Genomic DNA, 13,379 nt, shown 5'->3' with positions numbered 1-13,379 from the left:
CCCCCCATCTCCCTGCTCTCCCAAATTCCAAGATCTGCATACCAAATACAACTAACATAGTCAGTGGGCTTGGACTCTTATAGCCTACTGACAATATAACAAACCCTCCACCCCCTCCCCACCCCCCCACCCCCGATCCCCTCAAGCATTATGCGATAAAAAAAAAAAAAAACAGGAAAAGAAAAAGAAAGACAGAGGAAGAGAAAGAGAGGGGAAAAAAACACATTTAACTCCTCAAGCTCACCCAGCACCCCCTCCCCCGTGCATCCAATCCCAACTTCAAAGGGGAAGCATACCCCCTCCCCATCACAAAGAATTCAAAATATCACTGCGGGGCCCTAGGGGATAGCGACTGAATATAAGGGTCCCAGACCTGACGAAAAATTTTTTACGTTTGGCACTGCAACCTTTAGCTCTCCGCTCCAAAAGCAACAAGGCATGCAGGCAATTTCTCCAGGACCAATAAGAGGGTAAGGCATCACTAATCCAGACTGAGAGAATCACCCACTTCCCCAGGGCCCCAACTCATCTCATAAATTGACGTTGAACACTACGAGGCAAACGAAAAACCTCATATTTGTCAAGCACTGGTCTTTGACCTAAGGGCTGCCAGGTGAGTGGATTGCTGGGCACGATGGACCACTGGTCTGACCCACCAGTGGCAATTCTTATGTTCTTATAAGCACAAAAACGGGATAGAGCAAGCCAGAAGGCCCTCCACATAGGACATAACTGATCTCCAAAACAATTTTATTTTCTCACAAGCCCAGAAGGCATGGTAAAATGAATGTGGCTGCCGGGAGGACTTAGAGGAACCTACATACTCTGACAGGTACAGCTGGTTGTGTGTATATTAGGCTCTATGAATCACCCGAAATTGACATTCCTGCAAGTCAGCGCAAAGCGAGATTTCTGGAATTCTTTTAATTAAAGACACTAGGGGCTCCTTTTATCAAGGTGTGCTTTGGGGGTTAGCGTGTCTGACATCTCATCATGTGCTAACCCCCGCGGCACGCCAAGAAACTAACGCCTCGTCAATGGAGGCGTTAGCGACTAGCGCAGCAGGCGGTTGAACGCGCGGTATTCCGCGTGTTAACCGCCTACCGCGCCTTGATAAAAGGAGCCCTAGATCTAATGCATCCTCTGCAATCCTGAAATCTTGATACCAACGGAGATGTAAAGCTTCACGATTCGCTGGCGCTGTGAATTTCTGAAAATCTCTGTACAGGCCTGATACTGTAAATCCATCGTCCAGATATAGTGCTAAAAGCTCTCAAAATCTATCTTCAATGGGAAAAAACAAGGCACCAGGGTCCAGGGAGCAGACATAATGCTGAAGTTGTTTATATGCCAGAAAATCCCCCACGGACCAGTCACAATGAGTACGAAGATCAGTCCAAGACAGCAATGAATCATTGGCACCTGCCAAAAACTAACTGGGTTAAAATTGTAAATTGCCTTGAATAGGTAAATATCTAGAAATCCTAGAATTCCCCTGCCAGACACCAAGAAGATAAGACCAAAGCCTCCTGAGCAAACGTAACAACAAACTGCCCTTGAGATGGGTGGGCAACTGAGCTTGGGGCACCTACACTAAAGAGAGAAGGTGCCAAGGAGCAAAAAAGGCCTTCTCCAAGGTTTTCGGTGTAAAAGTCTGATGGTCAAACAACCAATCACCCAAAGTCCTCATCAAGCAAGCAAGATTATATAATCGCAGATCCGGTAGTCCCATACCACCTCGCCCCCAAGCCCCGAACACGAACTGCAGTGCAAGTCTAGGTTTATTCCCTCTCCAGCAAAGTTGAGAAAGCATTGGAAATATTGTATTTTCATGCATATAACGCGTGCGTTATACACGATTTTACAAACCGTGCATAACCATGCGCGTTATACGCATGAGTGCGTTGTACAAATATTTTTTACATAGTTTCCCCTCCGACGTCAGATTCATCACCCCGAAGGACCGCTTGCACCCCCACCCGAAGGACCGCTCGCACCTCCACAGCCTCCCCTTCCCCCCCTCCCGCATGGAGAAGCTGCCTACCGTTGTTTCCGGATGCCAGTGAGCCCAGCTGCTTCCTCTGCCGGCGGTCCTGCCCTTTCCATGATCCCTGCACTGCGCTGCTTCCTCTTCCAGCGGTCCCGCCTTTTCTCTGACGTCAGAGAAAGGGCGGGACCGCCGGAAGAGGAAGCAGCGTAGCGCAGGGCTCAGAGAAGGGGCGGGACCACCGGCAGAGGAAGAAGCTGGGCTCACTGGCATCCAGAAACAACGGTAGGCAGCTTCTCCATGCGGGAGGGGGAGGCTGTGGGGGTGCGAGCGGTCCTTTGAGTGGGGGTGCGAGCGGTCCTTCGGAAAGGAGAGTCGGGGCAGGCAAAAGGAGAGTCGGGGCGGGTGAAAGGAGAGTCGGGGCGGCATGCGCGGTATACGCATGTGCGCGCTATAGAAAATTTTTTTTACATAAATTTCTGTTCCCCGCACACTATACCCGTGTGCGCGTTTTACACGGGTGCGCGGTATATGGGTGAAAATACGGTAGTTTACCAATATCCCATTTCAAAAGCCAAAGTGGTAAAAGCTGCAGCGTATAAAGCCATCTAGAGAACTGCAGTGTAAAATATCCAAATTCTACCTTTCAAAACTCGAGATTTGGACATCTTCAGTAGATAAACTTTTTTGGGCCACTTTGAGATGTCCCTCTGCTTCAGAAATGAGTGCCATAGTCTCAATGATGAGTTGTTCCGCAACCAGCTTAATCAATATCAAAATATGCCTGAACAAATAAATACACCTCAAGAGGCTTCTAAAGATACCTAACTCATTCAATAACCACAGACTCAATTGCAATTTGTTCCATACCAGTGTCTGTAATGGACCATGTAGCCTCAACAATAACAGTACGAGTATAATGCAACAGAATCAACAGAGGCATCACAATTTGTCATGAATTTTCAGATCACAAACGGGAAACTGGCTTATAAATTCACAATACGTGTGTCAAACAGGTATTAAATCACACAGTTTTTTAAAAACAACAACTTGAAATGTACCTTGTAAATAACAGGAAGTCAGTAAAATGAAATTGCAACATAATCTGAGCAACTCAGACCAGCTATCATATGGACTGCAGCATGTTGAGCAACTTAAAATGCTCTGTGCCGTGACTGAGAAATGCCTAAATACAAGCTATTACAGTAATCTAGTCTGGATAATGTTAAACTCTGAATTACTATTTGAAAATCTTATTTAAGTAACATAGGATTAACTTGATTTAGGACCTTCAACTGATAAAAACAAGCTTGCACCACCCTCAAAACCTGAGCCTACAAAGTCAAATGTGAATCTTTAACAATGCCAAGGCTAATGCTGGCACCCCCTAAATGTACAGGAAATGCAGCACTGAAGAACGGAGGGAGAAGAAGTAGTCCCCTTGGTTGTCACAAGAAGTGGTGGGTTCTTTGAGGCAGCCCGCGAGGGCAAAACACGTCAGAACCTGATAGCACCATCACAGCCAGCTTCATTGACTGTCACCAGGCTATGGACTTTTTTAGCGTTCATATGAAATGATTGAAATCTTAAGCATGAATTTCAAGCACTAAGCACTTTATATAAAAGAAGAAAATCACAATAAAATAATATAATAAAATTTATTAAACAGATTTTCAGTGTAGGAGGAAGTGCAGTGATAGACCAAGGGGGTTTGCATTTGGGGGGGTGTCCCCGTTTGCGGCTTCTCTACCTGCGGGTTTTGAGCACTTTCGAAGTTGGTTTACATATAATGTATTAAGTTTAAAATCACATAGGGAAGAGATCAATTATTTATATAATTGAACCCCCTAAATGTCAACATCCCCCTGATATTCTTACCTTGCTAACATCCTGACTAAAAGATTCATGTATCCACTTTAGGTTTCACTAAGCAGGATTTTTTTTTTTTTACGTAAAGCTCTACATATATCTTACAGCACTAAATGTGCTGTGTAACAGGAGCAGTAACATTTATAATCATTTATAATAATCTTTAAATTACATAATATATATAGAAATGAAACACAATCCATGCATTGTATATAAAAAGTTCCATACCTGACTTCCCTCTCTCCGCCAAAAAATGGCCGGCTGAGGATTTCCAGTTGCTTCACATTGGAAAGTGACTGTCCGGCCCAGTGCAATTACCTGGTCACGAGGTTTTACAACAAAATGGGGAGGTTCTGAAAGTAAGAGTAACAAAGTCGACTCAGGGTACAGTAACAAAACTTCCAAATTGCAAAGATGCATGTACAGATATGTTGGATTCTGAAAGCAGAGGTCGGTCACACTTTAAAGGTGTCAGCATTTTGGGAGCGCAGAGGAACTGCAGTTGTGATTGTTTACTATGGTTGCTGGGAAAATAAAATGTAGCATGATTGTGTAGGGTAAGTTGTTTGATTGCTAATGTTCCATGAACTGTATGTGGAATCTCATGTTATCGTTATCTTCATATTTATTATAAGTATAACCTGTCTTTCCCCTTAGTGAGAGTAGAAATTTTATGTACTATTATTCTGGTACATCACATAAATACTGAATGGAGGGAACATTCAAAGCCCTGTGATGGCATTAGGTAGGGTTACCATATTTTTCTCTGGGGAAACAGACACATGACCCCGCCCCATTCCACTTTCAGCCTCACCCTGTTCTGCCCCAGTCCAGCCCCCACAAAGCCTCTCTGCTTAAGGACAAGCTCCAGCTGTGTCTGGAGGGCCTGGAGCAGGTGTGGATGTGTGTGACATCATCCAAGCATGCTCAGAAGCCCTCCAGATGTGGTCAGAGCTTGCCGGCTTTAGGAACGTCCATCTGGGAGCCTGGAGATTCCTCTATAAAGAGGACATGTCCGGGTTTTCCCAGACATCTGGTAACCCTAGTATTACGTAGGGATACGTATTCATTAGCATACATTTGTTTCATTATTATACCTTAAAAATGTAGGGAACCTTGCAAAGGTGCATTAAGTTTTAACACTTACCAAACACAAACAGCCAAAATGAGCGCGCGGTGATTGCAGGGGCATGTCCAGCATTCCCTCTGCATTTTCCCAAAATTCTCCATCATATGTTCCTGTCGAGCGCAGTTAGGCCCGGATTCTCGGACCAGCGCCAATATCGGCAGCTGCCTTAAAAGCTGTCGCCTATTGCGTGTCCATCATGCATCGGCGCCAGTTTCGTAATCACACCGATGCAAAAGACAGGTGCCGGGAATGTAAGCCAGGGTTTTCCAGGGCCTACATTTCCGGCACCTATCTTCGCATGAATCACACCTACGTAGGCACTTAAGGCTGCCTAATGCCACTTCTGGCATTGGCCATGCCTACTTTGGCATTCTGCGGCCTAATTCACCTAAGTAGCTGATTTTCGAGGCACCCTTATGCAGCTCAATTCTTGGTTAAAACCAAAATTTGGATGGCATTTTTAACAGAGGTATAGGCACTTATAAAATCAGCGCTTGGTTCAAGAATCCGGGCCTTAGTGTAGCTGTCACTTCTTGAGGTGACATTAAGTGTACTTACGCTAACTGTACATTGGACAGTAAACACACTTCTTACAATCACTAATTGTAATGTGCAGTCCACATTCAATCTCTACCCCTAACCTGCCCAATCTTCACTCCATCCTACACTAAGAAGTTAGTCAGGGATTTTCTACTGAACTGGCTGTTCTAGCATGTGGAAGCAGCTACACTAACAGCTGAGGCACACTAAAACTCATACATACAATCCACAAAGCCACTGGAGTGACCCGCTGTAACCACTGCGGTTCCAAGAGCAGAGGCAAAAGACCAGGCTACCACAAAGAAACAAGAGACATCCACAAAGCACACCACGTGGAGCCTGTTCCTGGACACAGGAGTATGAAGTTCAAATCTTTATTTCAAATTCCAAACTACATCAACGAACACTTGAGCCTAGACCCAACACGGGCCGTGTTTTGGCACACTATGCCTTCCTCAGGGGTCTGTAGGACTCGCTAGTCAAAAAAACGCACGGAAGTTCGCACAGAAGCAACTACTCCATTTTCAATGCACTGCGTTTTTTGACTAGCGAGGGAGCGGGAGGGGGGTATATCTTTTGTTTTGGTATTATTCCTGTTGGTAATGATGGATGGGGGAGGGAATTTTTATCTTTTGTAGAGATACTGATTGATTATAAGTGCTTGGTTGATTATCATTATTTGTATATAAATTGTATTGCACTTTTTGTTGGCATTAAAAACTAAATAAAATTCAAAAACAAAACTACAAACTCTTAATTTCTAATACACAATTGTGAAGGTTACCATCATTTCTGAACGTTTAGTTCAGTTATTGGAGGAGCAACTGATTCTTTTTCATTTACATAGGCAAGGGCATATGCAAAAAGCATTTCCATGCAAATGAAAGCAAATTTGAAACATCTGTTCATGCTGACATTATAAATACTTCCAGCATTGTCCAAACTGCTCAATTTACACAGCCTTTATGGACATTTCATCCAGCAGTAAATAAGTGTGTCAAAACACCCGTGCATCTAGGATTCAGGGCAAAGGCATTGATCAACACTGAGTATGCAGACAAGGCTGCATCTGGGGGAAAAGAACTCTTGATGCCCACCTGTTTACCCTTAAATTTACACTTAATAAATGTAATTTTCCTTACTGTTTATACTTTTCAAGTTCATTTTTCTATCAGCTGTCTGAAACTAATTATTACCCTTCTGCTCTCATAGCTCCAAATGGAATGAATTTTTCATGTCAGACATGTAAATACTGCCCTGTCAGCTTGTCTTTCTTTTATTTACTATTATATGCTCTCTCTCCCTCTCCCACTCTGTGTCTATCTCTCTCTGCACACACATACAGAGAAGCCGCACACTTAATTATTGACCAGTTCACCTGGGTGGGGGAGGCCAAGAAGGGGCCTATTTTGAGGTTATGTTCCAAAGATACAGAGACATTTATATCATCATAAAACCTGTCAAAATTGCAGCTATAATGCAACTGTGCATACAGTCATGTGCAAAAATTAAGACACCCCATGAAATACGTATTCAGTTCTTTCTTAAGAAATGTTCAAGTATTGATGTCAATATTTTTTTTTTTTTATTTATCTCTGGAAAAGAAAATGATGTAATTATAGGTAAACAACAAAAATTTTCCTTGATTTACTCATGAAACAAAATATATCCACAAAAATGTTTATTCTGAGGAATAAATTAGGACACATTACACTCTAATAGCTAGCGTTACCCCCTTTGGCTGAAATAACTGCAGTGAGACACTTCTTGTAGCCATCTACCAGTCTCTGACATCGGTCTGAGGAAAGTTTGGCCTATTCCTCAATACAAAATTCTTTCAGCTGTGAGATGTTTGAGTAGTTTATTGCATGTACTGCCTGTTTCAAATCACCCCACAGCATCTCAATGGGATTAAGATCAGGGCTTTGACTTGGCTACTCCAGGACTCTCCATGCCTTAGTTTTCAGCCAGTCCTTGCTGGATTTACTGGTATGTTTTATGTCAATGTCGTGTCGCAGGGTCCAGTTCCACTTCAGCTTTAATTTTTTTTACAGATGGTCTCACATGTTCCTCAAACACCCTCTGATAATGGTAGAATTCATGGTGGATTCTATGATGGTGAGCTGGCCGGGTCCTGCTGCAGCAAAGCATCTCAAACCATGACACTTCCACTTCCACCTCCATGCTTCACAGTAGGTATGAGGTTCTTTTCCTGGAATGCTGTATTTGGTGTACACCAAACATGTCTTCTTTTCTGGTGTTCAAATAATTCAATTTTAGACTCATCTGTCCATAGAGCACTATTCTAGAAGTCCTGGTGTTTGTCTACGTTCTCTCTGGCAAACTTCAGTTTGGCCTTGATGTTTCTCTTAGAGAGCAAAGGTTTCCTCCTTGCACACCTCCTATGTAAGTTAAATTTTTGCAGTCTTGTTCTGATTGTAGAGGCATGCACTTTCACATCAACAGTAGCAAGAGCCTACTGTAGATCCCGTGATGACATTTTAGGGTTTTTGGAGACTTCTTTTAGAATCTTGTGGTCTGCTCTGGGGGTCAACTTGCTTGGATGGCCATACCCGGGCATGTTGGCAGTTATTTGAAAAGTCCTCCACTTGTACATTATTCACATCAACACCTCTCCAGACATGAATCCATGTTTCATTCACTTCATCAGGGTCGAGGTAATAATTTCACTTTATGGCCTCAACAATAGAACATAGTATCAAAATTCCTCATAGAGAGTCGTATAAACCATATTTCATATACATTCTTTTGTACACAGGACCCTGTACCGCTTACCAAGCTTTCATCTGATTTTAGATGTTTCAAGTCACGGCTTTTTATTTTATCAGTTGATTTCTCAATTAAAGTTATTCACTCCTGATACTCTTAACTTTCGGTTCCCCCAGAGAATATAGAAAGATGGTTGAATCTGATAGAGCATCAATGAATATTTTACCTGAATACCATAGCCCCTGTTGGTTTAAATGAAAATGCAGAGTGGGTGTCATTGATATGATCCTTTTCAGATTAATCAGCACTTATGTTAAACAGAAACTATAGGTTTGAAATTAAGTTGATAAAGATCTTAGGTGATTAATGTGACAAGGCCATTTTTATTACACTTCTCTGGGGGAAACAAAAGTTAAGAGTATCGAGAATGAATGATTTTAATTGGATGAATTCGTATCAGCTGATAAATTACAAAGCAATGATTTGTAGTGCCGCTAGAACAAAGGATATCGGGAAAACAAGATTCTGATTGGGTGAATGCGCTATGGCTGAATCAACTGATCAATTAAAAAGCTGCTTCTTGAAATGCTGCAGCCATTTTGAAGAATCTAAAATCAGATAAAAGCTTGGTAAACTATACAGGGTCCTATGTACAAAAGAATTTATATGAAATATGGTTTATATGACCCTCTGAAGAATTTTGATACTATGTTCTATTGTTGTAGCCATGAAGTGAAATTATCACCTGTGTCGGCTTGCGTTTCATTCACAGGCTTTTGTTTCATACCATTCTTATTGCTGTTTATCTTAAACCTTAACAACCATGGACCCCTGAAGAAGGTGTGTTCTCCGAAACATGGACTGTGTTGGGTCCCTTGGTTTGTAGGAAGGTGATATAAATAACTGCATTAATATTTGGTACAAATAAACATAGCCTGCATCTTGTACATTTTGATTTGCAATTTTTTCCTTGTTTTCTACTATACTAAAAGCCATATTTACCATACTATGTCTGCCATGCTACAATCTCTCATACCATGTTTGCCACACAATTTGCCATTCCATGTCTTCCATGCTTCGTTTCATCATGCACGTTTGCCTTACTATTTTTGCCAAGTTGTCATACTATATTAGCCATGCTTTGTAATACTATATTTACCAAGCTATGTTTTGCCAAACTATGCTCGCCATGATATGTCTCACCATACCATGTTTTGTCATATTATGTTTCTATCATACTATGTTTTGCCATTTTGTCAGACAATGCTTACCATGCTCTTGTTTACCATACTATGTCCGAGAACCATACTATGTCCGAGAGTGTGTTGCAGTGGTTAGAACTGCATCCTTGGCACCCTGAGGTTGTGGATTCAAACCCACACTGCTCCTTGCGACCCTGGGCAGGTTGCTGGATCCCCCATTGCCCCAGGTACCTTAGATAGATTGTGAGCCCGCCAGAAAAGGCAGGGAAAAATGTTTGAGTACCTGAATAAATTCATGTAAACTGTTCTGAGCTTCCCTAGGAGACTGGTACAGAAAATAGAATAAATAAATAAATGAGCTGTTCACATGTAATGTGGGTAATTTCTAGGTGGTTGCATAGCTATAGGATTCAACTAATTTAGCCTTAATTAATGATTTGAATTGTTCAGAGCCTTACAGAAGAGCACATAGCCAGTTGTGTGCCCAAATCCTAACTGATGCCAATTAACTGCAATAATTGGGTGATCGTGTCCAATTATTGCTAGTTAAGCGCTCAATAATCTATCAATTTGCATGCACAACTTGGGCACACACCCAACGTTTTGCATGCAGCTTTGGGAGCCCCATACAGAACCCAAAGGTTAGTGTCACTCACGCTAGACTTTCTTTTATTGTAAGAACATAAGCAGTGCTAGGTCAGACCGAGGTCCATCATGCCCAGCAGTCCGCTCACGCGGTGGACCATCAGGTCCAGGATCTGCATAGTATCCTCTATCTATACCCTTCAATCCCCTTTTCCTTCAGGAAATCATCCAATCCCTTCTTGAAACCCAGTAGCGTACTCTGTCGTATCACACTTTCTGGAAGCGCATTCCAGGTGTCCACCACCCTTTGGGTGAAGAAGAACTTTCTAGCATTGGTTCTGAATCTGTCCCCCCCACTCAATTTTTCCGAGTGCCCTCTCGTTCTTGTAGTTTTTGCGAGTTTGAAAAATCTGTCCCTCTCCACTTCCTCCATGCCCTTCATTATCTCGTAAGTCTCTATCATGTCCCCTCTAAGCCTCCGCTTCTCCAGGGAAAAGAGGCCCAGTTTCTCTAATCTTTCGGCATATGATAGGCTTTCCATACCCTTTATCAGTCGCGTTGCTCTCCTCTGAACCATCTCGAGTATCGCCATATCCTTCTTAAGATATGGCGACCAATATTGGATGCAGTACTCCAGATGCGGGCGCACCATTGCCTGATATAACAGCAGGATAACGTCTTCCGTTCTGGTTGTAATACCTTTCTTGATTATACCTAGCATTCTATTTGCCTTCTTAGAGGCCGCTGCCCACTGTTTTGTCCACCAGTATCCCTAAGTCCTTCTCTAAGCTACTTTCACCCATTACCCTCCCCCCCATCGTATAGCTGTGCATAGGGTTTCTGTTTCCTACATGCAAGTCTTTACATTTCTCTACATTAAACTTCATCTGCCATTTATCTGCCCACTCTCCCAGTTTGTTCAGGCCCTATTGTAAATCTTCACAGTCCTCTTTATTCCTAACCCCACTGAACAGTTTTGTGTCATCTGCGAATTGTATAACTTCGCACTTCAGCCCTGTTTCTAGGTCATTTATGAATATATTGAACAACAGTGGTCCAAGTACCGACCCCTGTGGAACATCACTCGTGACCTTTCTCCAGCCCTTCACTCCTACCCTTTGTTTCCTACCCGCCAACCAATTATTGATCCATCTGTGTACATCCCCTTCCACCCCATGGTTTTTTAGTTTCCTTAGTTTCAAGTTTCAAGTTTTATTTATATTTGATTAATCGCTTAATTAAATTATTTCTAAGCGAGTTACAATTCATGGGGTACCTTGTCAAAGGCCTTTTGGAAATCCAAGTATACGATGTCTATGGGGGCCCCTTCGTCCATTTGTTTGTTTATTCCCTCGAAGAAGTGCAATAAGTTCGTTAGGCACGATCTTCCCTTGCAGAAATCATGTTGGCTTGTTTTCATCAGCTTATTCCTTTCTAGCTGCTCATCGATGATGTCTTTTATGAGTGCTTCCGCCATCTTCCCTGGAACCGAAGTCAGACTTACCGGTCTGTAGTTCCCTGGGTCGCCTCTCAATCCTTTTTTAAAGATGGGAGTAACATTTGCTATCTTCCAATCCGGGATCACTCCTGTTTTCAGGGATAGATTACAAACCTGCTGTAGTATTTCTGCTGTTTTCTCTTTTAGCTCTTTCAATACCCTAGGGTGGATTCCGTCCAGGCCCATCCTCTTCCACCTTCCATCTTTTCATTTCAGCCCCTGCAGAATGTTACTGCAGACCAATGTTTACACTCTCTCAACCCAATTATACTAAATGATTTTAATATACAAATGTACTAATACATTAACACAGTGGATGATGGCAGATGAAGATCTGTCTTTATCCAGTCTGCCCAACTGTTGCATTGTACCCATTAGCAGTTCGTGATTAAGCCAACAATGAATGTGGTATAAAATAAGCATACTCCGGATCTTTCTTTTTGCCATTTTCAGGATATACATTGTAGAAGTCCACCCGACGCGGTCCTTATGTTCCAGCTACTGGAGTTGCTGTCAAAGGCCTCTTCAGGACATCTCTAATATGTTTTGCCATGCACAAACACACAGACTGTAGAAGTCTGCCTGGCAATGGCCTCAGATCCTCACAGCTGGAGTGGCTGACTAAGCACCACTCAACCTATCAACATGCATGCAGTCATTTGGGCTTTGTTTTTATATCATCCTCTTTCTAATTAGGGATTGTATGTGTTCAAACCTTTCCACTAGATAAACAAATTAAACAACTGGACATCTGTCTTTAAAAGACATATAATACTTTAGCTCCTCTGACTATAAAACTGTATCCCCCTCCAAAGCAGAGATCTCTGGTATATGCCTGACCTTTCACTCAAAACACAATCACTCTGAATTTCAATAGAGATGGCACCATATGCCCGTTACTCTTGCGATATACAATGACCAAGTCTTTCTATACAAGGCCATATCTGATGCAAAGAGAAAATAGTTTATTTAACTAACTACAGCGTTTAATTCCTCCAAACTCTACCATATCATTAAATCACCAACTGCACCTACTTCCTACAATTTAGCTACGTACTAGAGAATGACACAGGGATGGTTGGTTATACATGGTTAACTGCAGAGTGGAGACAGGGTGAGAGCCTGTGGGGATGTGGCGGGGACGGGGACAAGGTCTGAGCCCGTGGGAACAAGGATAAATTTTGTCCCCGTATCTTCCTCTAAAAACTTGAGATTAGTATAAATGCGTAAAAACTTAACACATCGTAGGCAACTGGTAACTGACTTCGATGATTTTAAAAAAACAACAACAACTGCAGAAGCTGCTTTGGATTTAAATTAACTATGTTAAATGACATAATTTGTGTCTTGTCTGCCTTTGATGTGACAACAAGTCTTTTCTGCTGATCAGACACAGGCCATTTGCAATGTCCTTCCATCTTACTGTTACCGCAACAGATTCAGTCCTTCGCTGCTGGCATCAATGAACAGTTCTAATTTAATAGACACTTATTTTCCTGTTCATCCACTACACTGTTTAGATTCTCTTCTACACCCGTGGCTGAAAGACAATCCAATTACCTTCCCAGGTGATGTGAAAACATAGGCAACTGAATCTTTGGGAAGGCTGTACCAAATCAAGATGGAAGGCTCTATTTGTAATTTATAAACAGTTGTACGGAATAGTGTCTCTTTTATACCTTAATTAAAAGATTTAAATATAAAATCATAAGTGCTTGAGGCTTATGCAAATGAGGACAGAGTCTGGGCGGGATGGAGTGGAGACAGGGACAGAACTGACAGGGCGGGAATGGGAACAGAGCTGGTGGGGACAGAGACAAACTTCATCCCCATGTCATT

At 42.4% G+C, this 13,379-nt stretch overlaps 1 protein-coding gene across 3 annotated transcripts in view; it reads right to left on the bottom strand.

Moving 5' to 3' along the window:
• LOC117359264 (roundabout homolog 1) overlaps positions 1-13,379 on the bottom strand; it is a 613,895-nt gene that overhangs the window by 133,017 nt on the left and 467,499 nt on the right. For all 3 annotated transcript variants that reach the window (XM_033941733.1, XM_033941732.1, XM_033941734.1), the window contains one exon: positions 4,085-4,209. In XM_033941733.1, coding sequence (XP_033797624.1) covers positions 4,085-4,209 — 125 coding nt within the window. The remainder of the gene's footprint in view (positions 1-4,084; positions 4,210-13,379) is intronic.

Source organism: Geotrypetes seraphini, chromosome 4 (genome assembly GCF_902459505.1).
Source record: "Geotrypetes seraphini chromosome 4, aGeoSer1.1, whole genome shotgun sequence".
Taxonomy (NCBI): domain Eukaryota; kingdom Metazoa; phylum Chordata; class Amphibia; order Gymnophiona; family Dermophiidae; genus Geotrypetes; species Geotrypetes seraphini.
The sequence above is the reverse complement of the archived record's forward strand: the minus strand, read 5'-3'. Positions and strand labels throughout refer to the sequence as shown.